The sequence below is a fragment of the Podarcis pityusensis genome (assembly GCF_964106645.2).
Source record: "Podarcis pityusensis genome assembly, chromosome: Z".
Lineage (NCBI taxonomy): Eukaryota > Metazoa > Chordata > Lepidosauria > Squamata > Lacertidae > Podarcis > Podarcis pityusensis.
In genome coordinates this window covers 25,918,078-25,942,465 of record NC_138044.1, presented here as the reverse complement: position 1 = coordinate 25,942,465, position 24,388 = coordinate 25,918,078, and the positions used below count along the sequence as shown (strand labels likewise).

The 24,388-nt window shown below is 43.9% G+C and overlaps 1 protein-coding gene across 3 annotated transcripts in view; it reads right to left on the bottom strand.

Annotated features, from left to right (window-relative positions):
• COL4A6 (collagen type IV alpha 6 chain) overlaps positions 1-24,388 on the bottom strand; it is a 172,640-nt gene that overhangs the window by 7,169 nt on the left and 141,083 nt on the right. For all 3 annotated transcript variants that reach the window (XM_080990522.1, XM_080990521.1, XM_080990523.1), the window contains 15 exons: positions 22,201-22,371; positions 20,543-20,686; positions 19,927-20,052; positions 17,361-17,542; positions 15,759-15,822; positions 14,025-14,099; positions 13,262-13,369; positions 11,943-12,050; positions 10,269-10,340; positions 9,375-9,500; positions 8,127-8,243; positions 6,846-7,007; positions 3,689-3,787; positions 2,346-2,492; positions 992-1,108 (listed from right to left, as the gene is read on the bottom strand). In XM_080990522.1, the coding sequence (XP_080846648.1) occupies positions 992-1,108; positions 2,346-2,492; positions 3,689-3,787; positions 6,846-7,007; positions 8,127-8,243; positions 9,375-9,500; positions 10,269-10,340; positions 11,943-12,050; positions 13,262-13,369; positions 14,025-14,099; positions 15,759-15,822; positions 17,361-17,542; positions 19,927-20,052; positions 20,543-20,686; positions 22,201-22,371 (1,818 nt within the window). The remainder of the gene's footprint in view (positions 1-991; positions 1,109-2,345; positions 2,493-3,688; positions 3,788-6,845; positions 7,008-8,126; positions 8,244-9,374; positions 9,501-10,268; positions 10,341-11,942; positions 12,051-13,261; positions 13,370-14,024; positions 14,100-15,758; positions 15,823-17,360; positions 17,543-19,926; positions 20,053-20,542; positions 20,687-22,200; positions 22,372-24,388) is intronic.

Genomic DNA, 24,388 nt, shown 5'->3' with positions numbered 1-24,388 from the left:
AAGGGGTGTGTAGTGGGTGTGGCCCGCCCCGGGTGTCATCCCTGGGGGTGGGGACATCACCACCCCGCCACCCTGGGACGCTTGCCCTGCCCCTGTGGGCGGCTAGCCCCGCCCTGGGTGCACAATATGTGTGCTGCTCCAGGTGCCAGAGCATTTAGCTCTGCCTCTGGCCCCCACAGCTGTTTTCAGAACTGCAGCATGAATGCACTGGAATCCTCCTTTCCCCAGACTACCCCACCCCAACAAGTTCTCCTGCACAACTATGAGCATTGGTTTTAAAAGCTTTCACTGTGTGCCAACCTCCTCTTTCCACATAGCTATGGCTCTCCAAAAGTTGTTAGACTCCAGCCAGCATGGCCAGTGCTCAAGAATGCTCACTGGGGCAAGACAGTTTGAGCATAACGCCAATCCTGGACCAACTGCACTGGCTGCCAATTAGTTTCTGGGCCCAATTCAAAGTGCTGGTTTTGACCTCTGAAGCTTTTCATGGCTCAGGACTGCAATACCTCAAGGACCAGCTCTCCCTATATCAGACCCTGCAATAATCACTAGAGGCCCTTCTTTGTATGCCTCCTTCCTCCATGAGAGGTCCGGAGGGTGGCAACATGAGTTTGGGCCTTTTCTGCAGTGGCTCCCTGCTTGTGGAATGCCCTCCCCAGGGAGGCTCATCTGGTGCCTTCATTATACATCTTCGGGTGCCAGGCAAAAATATTTCTCTTCTCCCAGTCCTTTGGCTAATTAAACCATCTATGGCTTTTATAACTGTGGGAGGGGGGAAGTTATTCTTTTGTTTGTTACTATGTTAGGCATATTGGTTTTGTATTGTATGTTAGGCATATTGGTTTTGTATTGTAAACCACCCTGTGATCCTTCAAAGAATGATGATATGGAAATTTAATAAATGATGGATATTGTAGTCCCGTAGGCTGGAGGGCCACAGATTTCCCTTCCCTGCCCTAGACACTAAAGAGACAATGTAAAAAGCATTTACCTTCAAATCCTGGTGGCCCGGTACTTCCTGGAGTCCCTGGATCTCCAACTACACCAGGTGACCCTGGCAAACCATTGACTCCCATCTGGCCTGGTCTACCTGCCATCCCTTTGGGGCCTGTTATGTATATATATATATAAAATAGCTTGTTAAGTTTTTTTTCTTATACCCCTGTCTTCAGTCAAAACAAGAGATCTGTGTCATGATGAGTAAAAAGGTAAAGGTACCCCTGACCATTAGGTCCAGTCACGGATGACTCTGGGGTTGCGGTGCTCATCTCGCTTTACAGGCCGAGGAAGCCGGCGTTTGTCCGCTTCCGCAGACAGTTTTTCCAGGCCATGTGGCCAGCATGACTAAGCCGCTTCTGGCGAAACCAGAGCAGCGCACAGAAATGCCATTTACCTTCCCGCCGGAACGGTACTTATTTATCTACTTGCACTTTGACGTGCTTTCGAACTGCTAGGTTGGCAGGAGCAGATGAGTAGGACCAGCTTATCTTAACCCAGAGGTGGGGAACCTGTGACTCCAACTCCCATCATCTCCCAGCTAGCATGGCCAATTGCTAGGGATGATGGGAGCGGCACTCCAACAGCATCTGGATGGCCACAGGTTCCCCACTGCTGCCCCAGCCTTTCCATTCAATGCAGCTTAGCATAAAAATACCTATGACTTCTAAAATGTCCACTTTATGAACATCCTTGCTGGGCAGAAGCAGCAGTGGCATCCTAGACATGGAACATTTGTGCGAAACCAACACAGGTTTAAAAGTGAGTTCTGGATGTAGGTTTTCTCCCCAGCCCTTTCCCAACACACGGGGAAATCGTATGAACTTTATGCCTCCACTTAAATGGCAGATTCCAAACCACAGAAAATAAAGCCAAGTTCCTATGCTGTAGCTTTCGAAACTAGGTCACACTTATTAGAGGGAAGAGGTGTGCCAAGTCAAAATTGTCTGCATTTTTAACTTTTTTTATTTATTTCTGATGGATTTTGCTATACACATTTTAAAATACACCATATGTATGTTGTTGTTGGTGTGTGTGTGTGTGTGTGTGTGTGAGAGAGAGAGAGAGAGAGAGAGAGAGACTCAGTAACCCAATATTGCATTTGATGTTTATGATCCATAGACCAAATAAACACAACTGTTATTAATTACTCAATCTCTGCAACCTTTTTACTTGGGAGAGAGTGGCTTAGAGGGAAGAGATAAGAAAAAAGTAAAACAAGGAGTCAAGTGGAAGGGTAGATTGTGAATCTGAGAATCTACTCTGCTGAGGCCACTTATATGCTCCTAAAATAAGGACACAGGAAACTGCCTTATACTGAAGGCATCCACGTAAGGTGCATGCTTTACCTTGTGGTCCAGTCAGGCCCTGGAACCCAGTATCTCCATTCAAACCAGGGATGCCATCAATTCCTGGCAGACCTATTAAGCCTGGAGCAACTTTGACTTCTTCAACTTTCTGCACAAGACCAGGAGCTCCTTGAAGACCAGGAAACCCTGCACATGATGGATAGGAGAATGACCTGCCTTGATTATCAACAGGTGGTGGTGAGAAAATATATCACATCACAACCCTAGTCCCCCTCCCCTTTACCATCAGTAGAGAAAACTGTACAACTGGGATGCTAAAGAGAAACAGGAATAATAATATGGAGAAGATGCAGAACTTTGGAACTCCCTTCCTTGGGAGATTCACCTTGTCCTCTCTTTGCAACCATTCCCCATCCCACCCACCCTTTAGCTTCAGTCAAATTGAGGGGGTGGGGAGAGACATTAGATGTGTGTTTGCTCATATGATCTAATCTTCCTCTCTTGGAGTTTGGTTCCCAAGCGGGAAATGCCCAAGGGAATCTCGCATATGGTCAGGCCCCCCACACTGATCAAATTTTGGCTTACAAGATCAATCCTGGTAGGGATCTGGCCCCGTGAAGCAAAAAGGTTCCCCACTTCTGTTACAGGTAATCAAAATGAAGCTTAAATATAATGTAAATTACAAATAAAATATCCATATATCGCACCTCCCAAGAATCATTCGGACATGATGTAAAGAACAAGGTTTCTGTCAGCTAGTATAAAGAATAGCAGTGAAATCAGATCACAGCAAGAGGAAACAGAAACTGAAATGGGCAAATCTTTACTGAATTTTGAAAGCCACAAGAACAAATACAGATGTTCTGTTCTATGCCAATAGCCAAGTCTTTCTCTGCTGATCTTCACACAGCCAAAAATAGCAACATCTGCTCACAAGAGGGAGGTATAATCAGGATCGAGGGAACTCAAAGGTTTATAGAAGTGCCAAAAATATACTCATGAAAAAACATGCCTTAAAAGGGCTGAGGGGGGAGAGCAAAGAATTTTATTTATTTATTATTATTTTGTGGGGGAATGGAATGGAGTAGCCTGGAAAAGAGCATGGCTGCCTGGCTGGAACCCTGAACAGGAGCATTCCGCACCACAACCTTTTGGTCCTTCCTGTAAGCGACATATTTATCTTGATCGGATGACAGAAGCTAAACTAAACAAAATTCTGAAAACTCAGTAAGAGGTCCTAACTACTTGAAACCAAAATCTTATTTTTGGCTAATCATGTAACAGGCAGCATAATAGAGAATCTATAACATTCTCTTATCACGCTATGTTTTGTTCCATTCGCAAGGTCAAGTGCATCTCCCATGAAGCTGCTTGGCGCTTACCTCGACGGCCTGCTTCACCTTTTGGCCCAGGGAAACCGGCATCTCCTGGAGGACCATCTTTACCTGGCATTCCCATTAAACCTGGGTCACCTCTGAAGCCTGAGAAGATACAAGAGTTATCAACTAGAGCCTGGGCTTTTTCGGCTGTGGCTCTGATCTGGTGGAACACTCTGTCACAAGAGACCAGGGCCCTGCGGGACTTGACATCTTTCCGCAGGGCCTGCAAGACAGAGCTGTTCCACCAGGCCTTTGGCCAGGGCACAGCCTGACTCCCTCCCTCGGCAATCTTCGCGGAGCTCTGGCCCAATGGTTGCCAGTGGCCTGAATTAATTAATTTTATAATGAATGATTTTAGAGTGTTGTTTATGCTGTACTTTTGTATTGTTTTATTGTTGTTAGCCGCCCTGAGCCCGGCTTCGGCTGGGGAGGGCGAGATATAAATAAAATTTATTATTATTATTTATTATTATAGACTTGCTTCTGCAACCAGACCACAGAAACTGATACTGGCAATCACATGAGCACATTAGTAAGAGAAAACCAGGCTATTTTGTTTTAGAATAGCATTAAGCAGCTTTCCGCAATCTGGTGCCCTCCAGATGTTTTAAGACTACAACTCCCATCATCATTAGTCAGGGAATTGGTGGGAATTGTAGTTGAAAGCCCCAGCCCCAGGCTGAGGAAGTTGGTACAGTGGTACCTCAGGTTAAGTACTTAATTCCTTCCGGAGGTCCGTTCTTAACCTGAAACTGTTCTTAACCTGAAGCACCTGAAGTACCACTTTAGCTAATGGAGGCTCCTGCTGCCGCCGCACCACCGGAGCACAATTTCTGTCCTCATCCTGAAGCAAAGTTCTTAACCCGAGGTAATATTTCTGGGTTAGCGGAGTCTGTAACCTGAAGCATCTGTAACCTGAAGCGTATGTAACCTGAGGTACCACTGTATATAAGTTTATACTGTTGCTCAAGGCTTTTCTAGGGCAAATCTGCATGCTTTTATATTTTCATTATGCCTGTCCTTTGATTTAAACAATCTTTCCAATTTATTTTATTTTTGGTCTGATTCTGGTCTCCTTCTGATTACCACTGAAGCAAAATTTAAGAACCTATTTTCATATACCACCTTTGACATCAATGGGGTGAGAAACCAGGATACAAATGTCTTCGACAAGCAAACACTGCAGAACTTGCTGAATACAGTGGTACCTCGGTTTAAGAACAGCCCTGTTTATGAACTATTAGGTATAAGAACTCCACAAAACCGGAGGTAGTGTTCCGGTTAGTGAACTTTAACTTGGTCTATGAACAGAAGCCGAATAGTGGAAGGGCATAGGCGGCGGGAGGCCTCATTAGGGAAAGCGTGCCTCAGTTTAAGAACAGCTTTGGTTTAAGAACGGGCTTCCAGAACGGATTAAGTTCATAAACCGAGGTACCACTGTATATGCAAATGGAGCACATATTATTAAAAAAATTCTTCTCCTCTTACTTATCCTGAAGAGAAGGTAAATAAAAAAACCATCAAAACAGCAGTGGATTAATTAAAAAAACATCAGAGACTGGGATTACGTAAAAATTTACTTAGCTGGTGAAGCAAACATGGAATCCACATTTTCTTTAAAAGATATGACAGCAACAAGGTGCCTGTTTATTTCTTATGTGGAAGACTATTCAAGCTTCGAAATCAAATTCAGGTGCCTACATTTCCTCCCCAATTAGGATACATGTAGCACAGGTAAATTCTGTATGATATAGTTAATTGTGCTCTCCCACAAACATTATATATTAAGGATTATGATGTGTACTTTTATTCCTTTATCAATCTTATAAATTTTTTGCCTACATCTTAAAAACATTATCCCTGGACAAAATCTGATCCTTAAAAAAAAGTAGCTGAGATGGTGGAAGTAATTTCCCACACACTAGCAGTTGCAGAAGCTTCATTCTGATCTTCCAGCTTGAACTGCAACTTTGGCAACTGCACTGTGAAGGGAAAAAAATAAAAGAAAAAAGGAAGACCCAGAGAAAAATCATAGGGGCTTCAAATGCTTGCATCTCCTTTGAGGTTAGCATCACCCTGCCCCAGGAGCTCATTTCTGGTGCCCAAATCTGGAGTCACTGTCCCAAGTTGAAGCTAAATGGGGATATGAATTCCAGTCTCCTAGGTCCTGATCTACCACCTCACCATGTTAGCTCTCTAAGATTGGACACTCAGTCACTTTGAGAGAGCTCAACCACAGCCATATGCAAAGTCCAGCTGCATGCTCCCCCCTCTTCTATTAGCAAGTGTTTTTCAAAGAGAAAAGGAGGAACCCCAATTTCATATGGAAATTCAACATTTTATACACATATTGTTATCCTAGGCAGAATTGCTCTTTTGCGGAGAAGCTCTGTCCTCCTGGCAGTGTCAGCTTTTGCTGTAAAAAGCAAATATAGAGAGCATTTCTCTCAGTTCCGCTGTCCTATTTAACACTGAACGCAAGAGACGGAAGGATCTACCTAACTTCCTACTGACTTATGCTGCAGAACTTTTCACTTATTTGGGGCGAAAGCAGAACTGGACTGGGCCTGTTAACACTGTGAGCATCTTAAAAGCATCTGCCTTTACCCCAGTGGTGGGAAACTGGCCCTGGTGCCAGTTTGGTCTGCTAAGCCATCCCCTCCACAAACTCACAGACACCTGACATTGCAGGACAAACCATGACAGGGAACCCCAGTGGAGCTGATCAATCAGTTACAGGGAGGCCCTTCAAACTTTGATCGCTGTCAATCATCCAATGACATTATGGCATCAGGTGATTTATAAATGGGATGTCTCACTCACTTGTCACTGTTCATTTATTTATTTAGATTCCCTACCTGCCCTACATAAGATTCCTGGACAGGTTGGCCCATGGAGTGTGAGGGAATTAAGTTGGATTAAGTTCCCTACTTCTATTTTTCAAAGTTTCTTACACACACACATTTTGTTGGGAGCTACACAGATTAGTTGAAGCAACCCAGTCACATGGGCAGCATATAAAATAGCAGCAACACCACCACCACAAATCCTTTTCCATTTACTGACCATCACAGCTTAACTTGGGCTTAAGAATGACTAGAAGGAGAAAGCTGTAAAAATAATGTAAATGATAATCATATTAATGGATGTAACACTGTACCTTTGAATCCTGATGCTCCCGGGACTCCGCCCAACCCAGGGAAGCCCATGTCACCTTTGAAGCCTTTTAGTCCAGGATGACCAGGGAGGCCGGGGTCACCAGTAACACCTTGGTTGGAGGCTGGGCCTGGTGGTCCACGTGGCCCAGGGGGGCCTGGGAAGCCTGGGCAAACAGGAACAAACAAAGGTAGCTCAGAGACTATGTTGGTCTTCAGCCTTGGGGTTTCCCCAGGCTCTGCACATCTCACCAGACCACATCCAAACCAACATAAACATTGCAACAATATGGCATCACTGCAGACTGTTATCAAAAGGGTGCAGGTTATTGTATAACTGAGAGGACACCCTTGCAAGTAGAATCCAAGCTTATAACCTCTAGTATGGTTGTAGGATTTTTAAGAATGAAGTTTTTATCAGCCTTATAACCACAGGGGAAAGATAGCCCTTTAATACGTAGGACGGCAGGAGGATCTAAATACCAATTAATATTTTGCGCACTTGTTTCCCCCCCCCCCAAAAAAAACCCCTTGTTCTTGTACCTAAGGAAGAGTTTACATTTTTACTCTTAGGGTTGCATCCACTGCTGGTTGTACTCAAAGAAGACCCATTGAAATGAATGGAGATGCCAAACTTAGGCCCATTCACTTCAGCAGGTCTGCTCTGAGTTGGGCTCAGCTGCAGACAACCCTTAATCAGCAGCAATAGTCTAGTAAGGAAGTGTGATTAAGTGGTTTTTTAAAAAAACTGATATTTATACTACTGCTTTATTGATGTAACTTTGGAAAAGGCTTTTATGCTGTCTGAATTATATCTAATGCATTGGATTTTTTTAAGTAATGAAATTACAAGCATAAATGTACAATAATATATTTCAAAATAAGAAGTGCTTTTATTTTTAAACATATTATTGCATATTTATGCTTGCAATTTTGTTTGCTGCCTTGAACTGACTTGGTTCGTTCAAGCACATTAAGCACATTAACACAAGACTTTTGCTATAGTTGTTCAATTCATTCTGCAGCATATGCATTAAGCAGCATATGCATGCTGCTGGTTAAATGCATGCAAGGTCATTATTCAACCTAATTTGCGTACATTATGCTGATTATAGAACTTAAAGCCTTTGGATCCAGCTTTTAGGAGGTTGTATTCCTGAACTGCAGGATTCCACCACACATTCTGGCAGATTCTCCTGTCAGGGCTTCGCTGGTGCTTGATTAATGTGGCTCTCTCTTTCTAGTTCAATTTCTAAAGCCAAGTGGTCAGATTCCCAACTCCATACCTGGTCTACCATCTTCTCCAGGAAGTCCAGCATCACCGGGTCTCCCAGGAATTTTTGATGGAAGAGAGATGCCTGGAGGCCCTTGCAAACCAGGAGGACCCATAGCTCCAGGACGACCTAAAGTGACATGGACAAAGATTAACTAGAAGAATATGAACTAGGGGCTGCGCGATCCAGCTCACTTTGCTCACCAACACCACCCCCTCGCCTAAACCACCATTCCCCCTCCCTCCTTGCCAAAGCTACCACTACCCTGGCCAAACCTCCACTTGCTGGCCTACTCCACCAGCTGGCCTGGGCTACCCAGCCACTCATTTACTGGTCTCAGTCACCTGCCAGAGTCTCTCGTTCACTCCCCCTCACCCTCCAATGCTGCAGCTATGGCTCAGCAGCTCCAAGAGCCCTGTTTGCTGTCATGCTGTAGCACGTAGCACCACCGGTTGGCAGCCATGCAAACTGTGGCATGACGACATCCTTAAGAAAACATTTATTATATAAAATACGTATCAGATATTCAATCAGAAGTGGAGCATGTAGCATGGAGCTTAACGTGCAATGTCATTTATTGTCACAAGCTCAGCTATTGTTTTTGGATGATTTAAGTTAAGTTGTTTTATTTTTATCCCATTGCTTTAAGGCAGAAATATTTGCCACCATGATCTCCACACACACATACACACACACACACACACTCTTATATATATAATGTGCTTTTTTCTGGGGGGACGCAGGGGTATGCATACCCCTAAACATTTTGTGAATCTAAGTTTGGCCTCATTGAGGGGCACTATTTCAGTATGAGTAGGAAAATGAGAGTACCCCTAAACATTTTACACACAAAAAAAGAACTGTGTGTGTGAACATAACACTTTTGTAACTCTTACAAGAGGGATGGGAATCTGTATACAATACAGATGTTGGATCATAGTTCCCATTGCTCCCAATCCTTGGCCATGCTATTTTAGGCTGATGGGAGAGTGATCAACATCTAGGAGACGTACAAGTTCCCATCCCAGCCTTACAAAGATTACCGCACTGCAGTTGTAGTGGGGGGGAGGAGGGACAGAGAGAGGTTTGTGTTAGGCCAGCTTCCGAGTTCATGGCAGAGGTGAAATATGAACCAGGGACTTCCCTGTCCATAGTCCAGTATCTTAACCATTCTGCTGCACCAGCTCTCTACACTCCTCTTCTAGCTCATGGTCTCTTTCAGCTGATGTTTATGATTTCTTTGCGGTTGCTGCTATTTACCCAAGTCTCCTGCAGGTCCCTTCTGTCCAGGCAAGCCTGGAGGTCCAATTTGAAAACTGGGATCACCCTGTTCTCCTTTGGCACCTGGCATTCCTGCAGGCCCTGGAAGTCCAATTTCACTCAGACCTAACAAGAAGTGGGAGGATGAAAAGCAGGTCAAAGCAGCCCATTAAACACCATCAAAGACCCCCCCCCTTGCAATGGGCCACACAACACTTCTCCCCTCCTCTGCTGGGGGCACAGTATCCTGCTCTGGCGCTTAGTTGAGAATGTTGCAGTGCAAGGAAATTTAAACAGACCACAAAAATTGTTGCAGAGAATGGAATTTCCAATGGGGGCTAGAGAAAAGTATACTTTAATCTCATTGCTGTGATATTTAGGGATTTGGGTATAGGTTGCGGAGAGGGCAAAGGCTCCTTTAGGAATCGGCTGTCAAAGAATCTGAAGTGGCCACATCCCCTCACAGGCAACCTTCGGGGGGGGGGCAGGGGGGGGACACACATGACAGCAGCAAGGCAAAAAACACAACCTTTACCTTTGTGCACCAGGCTACATCACACACACACAGAAGTCAGTGGTTTCTGCAGGTGCACACATACACTCACTCCCCTCTCCCTTCCCCACCCAAACAAGCTAGACAAATCGCCCCAGTCTCAGGACACATTGCAGCCAGACAAAAGCACTCAAGTGAGGGTGAAATGATGGGTCAAGGAGGGGGGTGGGGGGCGTTTCAAGAGCCAGAGAGAGACATGGAGGGTCACATTTGGCAGCCCTGAGGTTCCCCCTTCCAGGACCTCAAGGTCCACAGGTGGTCTTGGAGATGACTACCAAAAGATGGAGCAGGTGCCCACGTTATTAGGTGTCTTCCTAGTCTGTTTCAATTTATTTATTTACCTGGTGTTCCAGGTGAGCCCTTTGTGCCTGGTAAACCATTTAAGCCAGTCAAGCCTGGAGAGCCGGGGAATCCTGAGGAAATATTTGGAAAACACTGAATTGAGTAACAGGAAGCAACTGAGACACTGGAGGAAAATTGTTTTATTTATTCGAAGATTTATTTGCCCTGCCTTGTGAGCCAGTGGACCTATAGCAAGGCTTATAGTCACCTTTAAAGATACAAATGGAGGGCGCTTTCAGACAGGCGTTTTATTGTGAGCATATTCTACTACATGTTCTTGACACAAGAATAGTGCATTAGTGAGGGATTGGTTCTGCTTCGGTTTGTTCTGCAATTATTCCCCAGGGCTACTACATCATTGCTCTCCACGGTGCTGTGGAGCAGTGATTCTCAAAGGGTGTGGCATTCTATGCAAGTGTAGCAAGAAAATTCAAGGACAATCAATATTATAGTTTGGGAATGATTCACGTTCTTATACAGCTGACCTATTTTATACTTTCTGGATGTTCCATGATCATATTGCAAAGTAGTTGTGTTCTGTGTTTCTTTTTGTTTCCCAATGTATTTTTTAACAATAAAAAAATTTGGAATGATGCAAGCAAATTTTTTTTCTGAAAGTGTGGCTCAGAGAAAAAAAGTGTGAGAACCACAGCTACAGAGCAACAAAAGCAGGAAAATAAGCCAGGACATTTGTGGTATAAAAAGTCACAGGATTTTAGCAGCAAGTTACAGGATATATACTGACTAGAAATAAAGCAGTGTGTCCGCAGCAAAATATTTGCAGGTGTAAATACTACTGAAAGTGGGACATAATATGTCTGCCCTGATAGTATCATGATCAAGAAAGGTTCCCCCCATCTTTAATTTTATTTATTTATATTAAGTCATAAAAATTATGTACCATTTGATTGTAAAAAACAAACAAACCTCAAAGCAGTTTACAAAAAGTTTCACAGTTTAATGTTGATTTTAATTATTATATACTGTATGTTTTTTTAATACTGTTATGCCTATAAGCCACCTAGGAAATATTATTTGATACATTGATGGCCAGCTGTATAAATTTAATTCAACAAATGAAGTATAAAAACCCAGAGTGAGGAAGTAGAACTGTCCTACCCTATTCCTTTATCTTGAGGCCACTGCCGAAAAGGCTCTGTACTGACTCACCATCATAGCAGCAGCAAAGATAGCATAATGGGGTGGGGCTGTTCACCCTCCTCCCTCCAGCTGAGCTGGTGCTGTAAAGTAGGATAGAGAGGGGCAAGGCTCTGGAGAGGTCAGCATAGTGCAAATGTCCTAGCAGAACCTATCTGGTGCTCCTGCCAGAGCATTTGCACCATGGCAACCTCACTCCCCTCCACCTTAGTATGAAGCAGTGACTTAGTCAGAGGGAGGTCAAGCTAGTCACCACATGCTTGCACAGTACCAATGATGGTGCCCTGACTCCACAGTTAGCTATTGACTGTTACTGGCTTGGTGGGAAATTCCCTGCACATGCCTCCCTTCCGAAATGTCCCTGATACTGGACTCGTTGAAATGAACAATGGATTGAAGCCTGTTGACTTCAGTCAGTCTGCTCTCAGGGTGATTAATGGTTCATGTCAACCTTGTTCTTTCCAGATCTGCCTCCCTACCAACATTTTGGGTAATTTAAGAAAATAAAGCCATACCTTTTAGCCCCGCAATGCCAGGAAGCCCTGTAAGTCCTGGAGGGCCACGCTGCCCAGGAATGCCTGGAAAACCTGGGTTGCCCCTTGAAATCCCAACTCCAGGGAAACCTGGGACGTGGGCAGGGGGAGAGGAAGAATCAACAGATTAAGACACAGCCTTAAAATGCATGACACATTATTATTATCTATTTAACTTGTGAGATCTCTTGCTGTGCAAAAAGAACCCAAGTAACCCTTAGAGCATAAGCACACATAAAAGCAAAATGAAACATAAAAATAAAACCCAGGCAATTCATGAAAAATACACAAATCAACCCCCCAACAATAGCAGGAAAAAGCTTCAACAGCACAACAGCAGACAGTTACTGTAATCCATATACCTACGCAGCAAAGTTTGGACTCTCCGAAGCTGTGAGCATGTGTACATTGAGCTCAGGTGAATTTTCAAGAAAACAAGTGCAGGAGGAAGGCTGCAGGAATGTAGGAAATTGCTTCCTACCAATAGACCATTGGTCAGTCTAGCTGAGCATTGTCAACACTGGGTTTATCCAACATTAGCCATACTCAGAGGGACGCGGGTGGCGCTGTGGGTAAAACCTCAGCGCCTAGGATTTGCCGATCGCATGGTCGGCGGTTCGAATCCCCGCGGCGGGATGAGCTCCCGTCGTTCGGTCCCAGCTCCTGCCCACCTAGCAGTTCGAAAGCACCCTTAAGTGCAAGTAGATAAATAGGTACCGCTTTATAGTGGGAAGGTAAACGGTGTTCCATGTGCTGCTCTGGTGCCGGTTCGCCAGAGCAGCTTCATCACGCTGGCCACGTGACCCAGAAGTGTCTGCAGACAGCGCTGGCTCCCGGCCTCTAGAGTGAGATGAGCGCACAACCCTAGAGTCTGTCAAAACTGGCCCGTACGGGCAGGGGTACCTTTACCTTTACCTATACTCAGACCATTAAAATTAATGGAAATGACTAAGTTGGGTTCATTAATTTCAGTGGGTCTACTTTCAGCAAAACTCAGTGGATGGAAGTGCCTATCCCAGGGTCATCTAGTGAGGTCACGCGTCCAACTTCCTCCTTCAGCTCTATAGTATGTAAGGATGTAAAAAGTAACCACTTTCACCATCTCATGACCAAGGCACTCAGAGGCCTTGTGGGTGCTAAGGGTGGCAACCCCTGTTGCAACCACTAAACCCCACTTGCTAATATAAAGTCTTGGAGGGGAGGAAAAGAAGGCAGCGTTCCCATGCATTTGTTGAACTGAATATTCATCTCACAGGAAACATGGCCTGTCTGGTTAACTACCCGCAAAAGAGCATAGATACCTGGTGGTCCATCTTGGCCAAAGTCCCCCGGTGCACCTTTACTTCCTTTTATCCCAACACTTCCTGGGAATCCTGGCTCACCCTTTGGTCCATCAAGTCCTCTTGCACCTCAAAAGATCACACAGGAAGTCTTGTCACTGTTTTAGATATTTGATGCACTGGTCCATTTGGCCACTGGCCCACCACCAATCATCCTGCATCTTTCCCAACTCACTAAATTTTAAGCTGGAATTGCCAGGGACTCAGCCTGGGATGTTTCACATGCAAAAGACATCACTGAGCTCTGCCCCTCCCCAAGCATGTATCTACATCCAAAACACATGGTGTGTGCCATCAGAGACAGGTCAGCAGTGCTAAGTTAAAGTCACTTAGCGTATATAATTGTTCCATTGGAGATATATTTCGCACTAGTGGAGTGTTGTTGCACCTGAGAATGCATTATTAGGCTGCTAGTAACTTTGTTGTGCAATAGATTGTGTAATCTATTATGCAACAAATATCTGTGATTGCAACTGTTGTGTTGGATTCCTCTGTTGTGCAGAATTAACACCCACATGTCAGCTAGTGCAAGAGCCCTTGTGGTAGCAGATAGAGAATGTCCAATATAGCCCCATCCTGACAGTGGCAATCTGAAAAATTGCGAATAATGCAACTACCTACTTTTATCTTAAAACTAAAGGAGTATAAAGTCTTAATCAATCAGAAGCTTAATCAGAAGCTTTTCCTTTCAGAAACCTTTCAAAGATCACCATCAGTTGTATACCTGTAAGTCCAGGGTCCCCTTGTTCTCCTTTAGGTCCTACACCACCTGGGATTCCAAACGATTCTCCTCGGTCACCTGGAAGAAGGGAACAACCACCACCACTATTATGTCTCCAGAGGTTCCCATGTAAGCTGCAACTCTCAGAGAGTTAGAAATGATGCACCACCAAGGATAGAGAAGCACACCAGAGCTTAGGAAGGCCATTTCACTTGAACAAAGCTCAACTGGAACAGGAAACCCTCATATACTCCCTCCTGTCAGAGAGGATCCAATGGCTGGACTTAATGGTTGGGGGTCAGTTTCAGTTCATGAAGTCACATCCTGGAGAAGCTGTCACTTTGCTGTTCAGTGGTTCACCACACGAGGCAGCAGTCCATATATCACAAGCTATTGGTGAGTCCTACAGCAGAGTGGCACTGAACCACGTAAATTAATTATGTGGTGTGTTCCTAGTCTTGAACCTGCCAATCAATTTCATTAAGCGGCCAATGGTTCAAGTGTTATGAGAGCAGAGCAATGACATTTCTTTCGCTTTAAATGCTGCCTGTTACTAGGAGCACCAAAGATGGTTAAAAAAACAAAATTACTTTCATTTATTTAACATATATTTATAACACTTAACATATGTACACTTTCAAGCAGTTTACAAAATTACCAATTCCTTCTCTCTCTTTCTCTAGTGCGCATATATGTGTGTGTGTGTGTGTGTGTGTGTGCGCACACACACACACACACACACACAAAACAATAAAACTGAAGAACTACATATTATACAACACTTATCCAGGGGTTATGTTCCAGGCATAGCGCATAAAGCTAAAATCACATGTAGTCAAAACATCCTGGGTGCAGTGGTGGGTGGGGTGCCAGAGTTTTCTCCCCCTAGATGCCTGTCTGCTTTTTGTCCCTTTTCAATTTTCTTTAAAAAAAATCTTTTTGCCACGAGTATAAAGCTGAATGTGCATAAGTTAAACGCACATTAACTTGTGAGTTATCTGTAAAAGACTACAATAAAAAAATAAGATCCTGCAAAAACCAAAAAGATAGCAGCACATTTTGCAAAATGTCTTCAGGATCAAGGGCTCCCTCCTTTCCTCAGCCTCCCTCTTACCAAGGCACATCCTGACTCACAATATACAATACTTCCCCCCCCCCCCAACCACTAACACCTGTTCATCACACTCAAATTCTGATTACTCAAATGTATAAGGTAAAGGTAAAGGGACCCCTGACCATTAGGTCCAGTCGTGACTGACTCTGGGGTTGCGGCACTCATCTGCTTTATTGGCCAAGGGAGTGGCGTACAGCTTCTGGGTCATGTGGCCAGCATGACTAAGCCGCTTCTGGTGAACCAGAGCAGCGCACAGAAACGCCGTTTACCTTCCTGCCGGAGTGGTACCTATTTATCTACTTACACTGCATGCTTTCAAACTGCTAGGTTGGCAGGAGCAGGGACCGAGCAACGGGATTCGAACCGCCGACCTTCTGACCGGCAAGTCCTAGGCTCTGTGGTTTAACCTACAGCGCCACCCGCGTCCCTCATTTGATGTATACTCAAATGTATACATCTACATAAATCATACAATACTTAACTACTCGTCCCATTCTAGCACATCTCCACCAATGCACACAACACACAACTTTACGTTCCCCATTAGCACTATCTCCTGCTGTGGCCCCTTTGTAGTTTCCCCGTTGGAAATGGTACCTGAAAATATCACACCAGTGACTTACCCTTTGAACCACGCAATCCAGTATTCCCTGGGAATCCAGATGGCCCCATCAAACCCTCATCACCCTGGTGAAGGAAATCACTTTATTTATAATTCACCTTTCACAGAATAACATATTCCAGAGCAGGATACATTAACATTAAAGCTAGCAAAAGGTATTATAGATAAAATTACATCAGCAGGGCAGAGAGAAATGTATGGCCTCACAATGTTCACCACTACAAAACAGCAGCGCCCATTGCTATGCACAGCTTCTGACAGTCATCCCCTGGTGATGTCCACATGGAACTGGTCCTTGTGAAAGGTCCAGCCCACATCCAAGTCCGTGTTCACAAAGGGTTCAGAAAGACAGAGGACTCCTCCAGACAACCTCACTGAGTATTCATCTTTATGTGTTTGCTCAAAGCGTATGAGGAGGTTAGACTATGCCTGTTTTGTCAGGATTATGATACAAATGTATTTGGTTAAAAGAATTCACTGGATCCCTAAATCCGAAATGCAGGGCAACAAGAGTTTTCAGTAAAAGTGGTTTTTAAAAAGTCACAAAACATGCAGCAATAAAGTGTGGGAATTTAGGCTGCTTAAACCTTTTAAATATATTGTCCTGAGTTGTTTAAAGTGCTTCCTTTTCTACCCCCTTGCAGTGAACAGACCACACAGTTTAGTAAGTTTACAAACGCATCAAAGGTCAGATTCATGTGCCTTTCCATACAGCAGCAGGAAAAACTCAGGCAGAAATCTTGTTACAAAATACAGTAGAAAACTTTTCTAAACATGTGGTCTGTGCCTGGAGCCTCAGGTCCAGACCTCCAATCCTTGCGATTTTCACATGGTAGACTGAGAGTGAGCAAAGAAGCTTCACTCCCTTCTTTACCAGAGGTGAGGGGGCATGACTTAGTCAACTCTAGCACCAACAGCTTACTCTGTCATCCTAACCCCTTCATGCATTAATGGAGGTTCGGCTTCCAAAAAACGTTCGCAAATCTGAACACTTACTTCCGGGTTTGGGAGCTGATTTGTTTGACAACTAAGCTGTTCGAGAACCAAGGTACCACTGTACTGCAATTTATCCCACACAGTTTTTATTGAGCATTTGTTCTGTTTATACGTCTTCCTGCTAATTATTCGTTCATCCCATGCTTTTCAGGGCATTTCCCCATCTCTTTGCTAAGTAAAAAGAGTCCCTGTGTGCTTTTTAGAGTGGATTTGTTGTGCCCAGGTGACAGAGCACTTTAATCCAGTTTAACTGCACAAACCTAAATTTCTAGTATGCACTTTAACCCCTCCCACAAAACAGTGGAAGCCTGTAGGCATCCACAAAAGCCAGACCTAATGTTTACATGGTGAAATGATGTACATGACCTGCTTCCATTCAGAGCAGGACAGTAGTACTCTGCTGTAACTTTAAAGCACACTCAAAACACATTCTTTCCCTCAAATAATTCTGGGCACTGTAGTTCACCCCATCACAGAGTTACAATCTCCAGCAAGCCTTAACAAGCCATACTTCCCAGAACTCTCTGAGGGAAAGAATTTGCTTTGAATGTGCTTTAAAGCAGTCAAAAGGAATCCAACATAAGTCCCCAGAAACAGGCATACTTACATTTCCTCCAGGCATTCCTGGAAAACCTAGGATGCCAGAGGCTCCCTTCTGTCCTGGGAAGCCAGGAGAACCAGATGTTCCAGGGAGACCTGAGTCTCCAGGAGGTCCTTTCTCTCTGCCTGGAAGCCCAGCTATTCCTGGGGGTCCTGGCTGTCCACGGGGACCAGGGAGTCCCTTGTTCCCTACAGGAAAGCAAAGCAAAGTTGTTATGATCTGTGGTGGCTGGTAGGGAGGAAGACAGGGAGTCCAACAGTAGGTGGAGCTAGAGCCCATAAAGCCGTAGCCAACTCAGTCTAGTTTTCCCAGTTTTGCCCTCTTCCTTCTTCCTGATGGACAACAAGGACAACATTGAAGGCTGATCCAGACTTCCTTTTGTGCCATGTTTCTAGGCACAGGTCATCCATGCTTTAAAGCAGGAACCCCCAAACTCGGCCCTCCATGTTTTGGGACTTGTTGTTGTTTAGTCATTCAGCCGTGTCCGACTCTTCATGACCCCACGGACCAGAGCATGCCAGGCCCTCCTGTCCTCCACTGCCTCCCGCAGTTTGGTCAGACTCGTGTTGGTAGCTTCAAGAACACTGTCCAACCATCTCAACAACCTCCATTATTCCTAGCTAACTTGACCAGTGGTCAGGGATGATGGGAATTGTAGTCCCAAAACGTATACAGGGCCAAGTTTGGGGATGCTTGCTTTAAAGTTCTGTGTCCAAGTGCCTTTCTTCCCTTCCTTTTCTTGGCCCGGTGCTTTCCATGTGAAAAACCGTTTTTTACCACTGAATCAGAGCAAACGGCTATCTGCGTAAAAATCCGAATTGCCGTTTGTTCCAAGTCAGCGTTAAAGAGTGGCTTTCCTCCTACACTATACTATATACCAGAAGCTTTTGATTTTTTCACAAGTCCACCAGATATGTAGAAGTGTCCCTTCTGCTTTACCGCATCATAGTATATGATGAATTTTAAAAAATGCTCAAATATAACTTTGTGAAAAATACAGAAGCTTTCCTATTAGGAATAACAGACACAGGTATAGCAAAAGAAGATTGGAAAATATTCCTTTATGCCACAGGTGCGGGGAGGATCTTAATTGCCAGAAATTGGAAAAAAGAACTTGTGCCAACAAAAACGGAATGGCAGGATAAATTATTAGATTATACTGAACTGGCCAGATTAACAGAGACAATTAGGGGATAACCCAGACAAGAATTTCAAAAAGAATGGGGGAAATGCAGAGAATACTTTAGCAAACAATGCCCCAAAATATATACCTGGACTTGTTTCAATTAATTTCTACAGGAGACTGTGGTTTTTTAAGTCATAACTAGGAAAAATTGTAATAATCACATATAAAAGAAACAGTATACAAGAAGTAATTAAGGAGGCCATTTACAGGATAAAGGAAATATTTTATTTTTATGTTATGTTTTCTTTATGTAAGGGGATAGGAATTTAATTCTGATAACTGAATTGTCAATGGTGGTGGGTTTGTTTGTATGTATGTATGTATGTATGTATGTATGAGCTGTTATGGATTATGTTGTAAATAAATTATTAATAATAAATAAAATAAAAAATAAAGAGTGGGTGGGTTTCCTGTGGAAAGCAGCGGGACAAAATGGGGGGGGGGGAGCCCTGGTAGAGCATGAGACTCTTAATCTCAGGGTTATGGGTTCAAACCCTACGTTGGGCAAAAATATTCCCTGCATTGCAGGGGGTTGGACTAGATGACTCTCATGACCCCTTCCAACTCTACAATTCTAGGATTCTATGAAAAAAGGGAAAGCACTTGGACACGGAGCTTCAAAGCACAGACCTGTGTCTAGAAAACATGGGGCAAAAGGTGAAGTGTGGATGAGCCCTGTGACTAAGGAAGAGCAGGCAGATGGGTAGTGCTGCCACCTTCTGGGTTGATTGTTAAGTAAGAATGGCTGATGTTGGTGAAGCAGCGCCCCCTGTACATAATAATAATAATAATAATAATAATAATAATAATAATAATTTATTATTTGCATCACTCTGGACAGCTTCCAACAGAATATAAAGTAACACAAGGAAATATCAGATATTAAAATCTCCCAATTAAAGGGCTGCCTTCAGATATCTACAGAAATTTGTGTAAATATTTTAATTTTTTATTCTTTATTGAAAAATAAAGGTACAGAAGTACAAGTGCACAGAGTAAGATAAGACACACACAAAAAGAAGAAGAAACAAGGAACAGTACCCATGTAGAAAACAAAACACAACAATAAAAAAGATATTGTGTACATTACTAAAAAAAGAGGGGGAATTGTTATTGTAGTTAACCAGATATTAACTTACTATGGTACTTATGCAACTGAATTCCAAATATCATAAAATTTGTCTACTGGGAGCGGGTCCACTAGGCAGAGGGCCTTCTCAGTAGTGGCACCCGCCCTGTGGAATGCCCTCCCGCCGTATGATGTGGTGTGGTTTGGCGTTTCTCTAAAAGGGGTTAGTGACATCATTCTAGGCTGTTAAATAGGTGAACGATTGGTTACGGACAACAGTGGAAACCGGATGGTATTATGTGAACTCCCACAAGTACCTCTAGGTCCTGTAAACCCTGCATTCCCAGCAAAACCAGGCTCTCCTTTGCTTCCTTTGAATGCAAGCTCCTGTTCTAGAGGTCTAAGGACAGGAGGTCCTGGAGGACCACGGTCACCTCTGTCTCCTGAAGAAGTGAAAAAAGAGACATGATGTGAAATGATAAATACACCTCCCAGCCACACAAATTTACCCTAAGGTCCCTGTGTAGGTCGCAACAATTTAAAACACAACATTGAAAACCATCAATTAATGTGAATGAGTCCTAAAGATATAGCTCTCAAGTATCAAAGAACAGGGTAGAGGTGGGATTTACAGCAAATGAAATCTGTATAGTGAAGGTGCCAGACATAGCTCTGTGGGGAGGGAATTTCACAACTTAGGGGTTGATGAGAGAATGCCCTCTCCTGGGATACAACCCCCTAAGATTCTGAGGGAGGTGGAACTGAGAATGTCTTTAGGGAAAGAGGTCATATTTTAGATATTTGGGGTCTAAGACATTGAAGGCTTTAATCACTAACACGAGCACCTTGAATTGGGCCCCCAAAATAGCTGGTATGGGTCTGGCTTTGCCCATCCAGGTGAAGCTTGGCCCAATCCCAAATTGCCAGCCTTACCTTTTAGACCATCAAGTCCAGGAAACCCAATATTTCCATCTCTTCCTGGTAATCCGGAAGCTCCTTTCGGCCCATTCACTCCTGGGATTCCAGGTAAGCCTAGCATTCCAGGGAAGCCGATGACACCTGCAAAGCCCTTTACTCCTAGCATCAAACAGCAAAGTGAATTTGTTACACACAGAGAAACTGGAAAGTAGACTGCTGCAATGGTTTCCAATTGCTGGTCTGCAGACCTGCATAACTCACCCAGGAGGTCTGTGGCACCATTCACATAACAAAAACTACCACAGAGGTATCAAAATTTTCATGGCTTGGCTTTTGAAAAACAAGGGGTCCACAGTACTTAGCTATTTGGGAACCACTGGTCTACTGTATCAGTCTTTCACCTTTTCAGATCCAGGACTCAAGTCTAGCCCAAACATGCATGTGGGGACCTGCTCCCTATTGTTTTACCATATATTTGTATGGCTGTGATGGTGCTGTTGTGACCCATCTAGCCTCCCACCAGTAGGTCCTGATTAAGGACAAGCAAACTCATTTTAGTCCAGTCCTTCCCAGCTGTCAGAGAAGATAGGACTAAGTCCATTCCATCCCATTTCCAGGGAAATGGAAAACGATTTTTAAACAAAATCTACTGGAAAGCCAATGTTTAAACACAGTTAAACCCCTTGACTCTTGTAACAGAATCCACCAGAATGAGGATTCTGAAGTGGTTCATTGATTTGATCTGGGTTGTGGTCTGAATGGATTGGATTAGGAAAGTCCACTCTGGAATCGGAGTGAGGCAAAGTCCACCTAGTCCTGACACACACATCCTAGGCCAATTGAAGGCTAGTGGAAATTAAGCTTTTGGAAATAGCCCTTTCTGTGACAGAAAGGGCCTAGACCTTTCTGTCACATAATATTGCGGGCAGACGCACCTTACCTGAGCCCTCTGGCAGAACCTATCTTCCAAGGTTGATAGGAGAATATGTTGCCACATTGGCAATACTTAGCCCTCACATATCAAAAGTCTCCCCCCCCCTTCCTTCCTTCCTTGCATAGCCCTTAATCAGTGCTTCCTTTCTGGGGGGACACAGGGGGACGCATACCCCTAAACATTTTGTGAATCTAAATTTGGCCTCATTGAGGGGTAGTATTTCAATATGAGTAGAAAAATAAGAGTACACCTAAACATTTTTTTTAAAGAAAACACTGCCCTTAATAATAATTTTTAAAAACCCTACACTAAAGGCCCAATTCCTACTCTGTGTGGAATGACGCTCCTGATAAGATGGTATCTGCATGAGGTCTTCACCTGTGGAGCACAGTGATCAGTTGGGAATATATGGGGTGAGACAATCTTTCAATACTGCTTTCTGTGGCTGTTCCTATGTTATTGCTGAGGTATGGTATTATATCTTGCTGCCTTTATACTGTTTTGTTGTTTTTGTAATTGCAAACCAACCATTTAACACCACCACCTGAATCTTCTACACCCACGTTCAACACTCTACCTACAAAGGCAGCCTTTGACAACATAGTGTATCCAAAATATTTGGAGGGTGCCAGTGCCAGATTGGCAACAGTGTGATGTTCCATCTAAAAAAAGTGCCGTGAGACAAAATTATTGTCATTACAATACATGGTTACGCAGATTGAATATTGACACTCGTTACCTTTTAATCCGGGAAAACCTGGATTTCCATCTGCACCTGGAGGGCCAAGTGTCCCGGGTAACCCTAGTTCACCAGGACGTCCTGGGAGACCAACAAGACCAGGGAAGCCCTTCATACCAATGGGGCCTGGTGCCCCCGGATCACCACTTCTGCCTTTTTCTCCAGGAATTCCTGAATCGAGACAAGTAGGGACTCTTAATTTCACATCGTCTCTTTCTCTCCCCTCTTTCAATCCGCCTCTGCGCTAAGCGTCGCATTGCGTACGAGAGGATGAAACCCCAAAATCATGCAGCCTTTCTAATATGCACGAGTTTAGAAATGCAAAAATAAATAAATAATAAGCATTAGTTATCTAACAATTAAAAGGCCTAGGAAGGTTACTGTCTACACCACTACACAACTGCCAATAGCGAAACCCCTTATGGTTGGCTTAATTTAAGATTTATCAGCCAAGGTTCGGGAAGTGTCTCAGTCGTACTTGCAAATAACCAGGCCACAAGTTGGAACATCAGATTCCATTCGCTACCCCCACCTTTGTGCTGAACCGAAGAATGTGTGTTGCTAAAAAGAGGTCCAATGATGCAAGGTGCATTTTCCACCATCGCTTCCATCATTCTGCATTCCAGATGTTATTTCCAAAACCTGTTAAATCTGTGGTCATTCCCAGGGGAGGTCACAGTAATGGCATCAGCCGGGCTGAATTTAGCCAATTTAGCCTCTGAACTCTTTGCTCAGCTTGCTTCCACCTGTAAATTTTTAATTTTTAAAAATGTTTTGTGGTTTGGTCCACCATAGTGAAGGGTTGAAGCATGGAAAAAGGAATGCTCAAATACATTTTTTTTTATAAAAAAAAATCAGGTTGTTTCTGGGGAAAGCAGCATCTAAAATTGGGGAAGAAACCAGGCTAACAAGATTTGTAAGATTCTAATTACAGCACTTAAAAGTCACATCCTGATTTTTTTCCTCTTTAAAACAAATAGTGAAATATGTTTTATATTATATGGATGGAGGTAGCGGAGGAAGGGGAAGAGGGACTGTATTGAAACTGAAGTCCATGTTGGGGATTCCCAGAACACAAAAGCCTTGTCCAGGTTGCGTTGGTTGCAATATCTGAGCATACGAACTACAAAGTTTTGTGGCTGTTATTGGTTTTTCTCTCTCTATGATTAAAATAAGGGGTGTCACCTACAGTCAATGCAAGTCTTGTAGCATTAAAAGCTAGATAGCTGTTAGTCCAGGAGCTTTTATGCTACAGTGCATTTTCTCTCACCTTGACAGCCTATGTGGAGAACCCCAGAAAGCAATACAGAGTGACGTCAGAAATGGAGGGGTTGGTGGTAAATGGAAGAGAAACATGGTGAGGAAAAACAGACAAAAACATATGAAGAGGGAGAAAGCACAAGGGCCATGAATGAAATGAATGACTCAGAAAATGGTGGTGCTTACCTGTAACTATGATTCACTGGGAGCGACCCATGCACAGGTGTAAGTACAGACGAGCTGCTTTTATAGCTACAAAATGTTGAGGAGCCACCCTGCCCTACCACTTTTGCAGATGATGTTTTGAGCCTCTGGGCCACAAACCCATGAAAACATTCTCCACACACATAGGCCACAACAGCAGCATGAACTTAGAACACTATTATACTACTTTAACTGTCACGGCTTCTCCCAAGGAATTCAGGGAACTCTAGTATGTTAAGGATGCTGCAAGTTGTTTAGGAGAGCCCACTCAGAGAGCGACACTTCTCAAGAGTTCCCTGGGAAGAGGTATTGATTGCTAAAAACACCCTGAGAACTGCAGCTCTATAAACTAATGCCTTTGAAGGACTGGACCACTTTAAATAAGGTGACTGAGGTTGACTGGTGCTGGAACGACATTCGGACTATGTTGTTATGTAGTCTCCAGCTGAACAATATCTGGAGCTGTCCAGGGTGCCACTGTACCTGAAACCATTAACTTACCTTGTCAGAACTTAGATCCTGCCCTATTTTTGCCTTGTCTTGCTACTGGTGCAAACCCGAACATTTGCTTTGGGTCACCCAGGCTGCTTGGAGCAGGACCGACAACACCCAAGGCTCCCCAAGAATATGGACATCGCATCACAGGTTTATAGGCCCATCACTATAATCCTGCCAAGTTGTATAAAAGCAATGAAAGGGGGCTACAGAATCCAGTGTCAGTCTT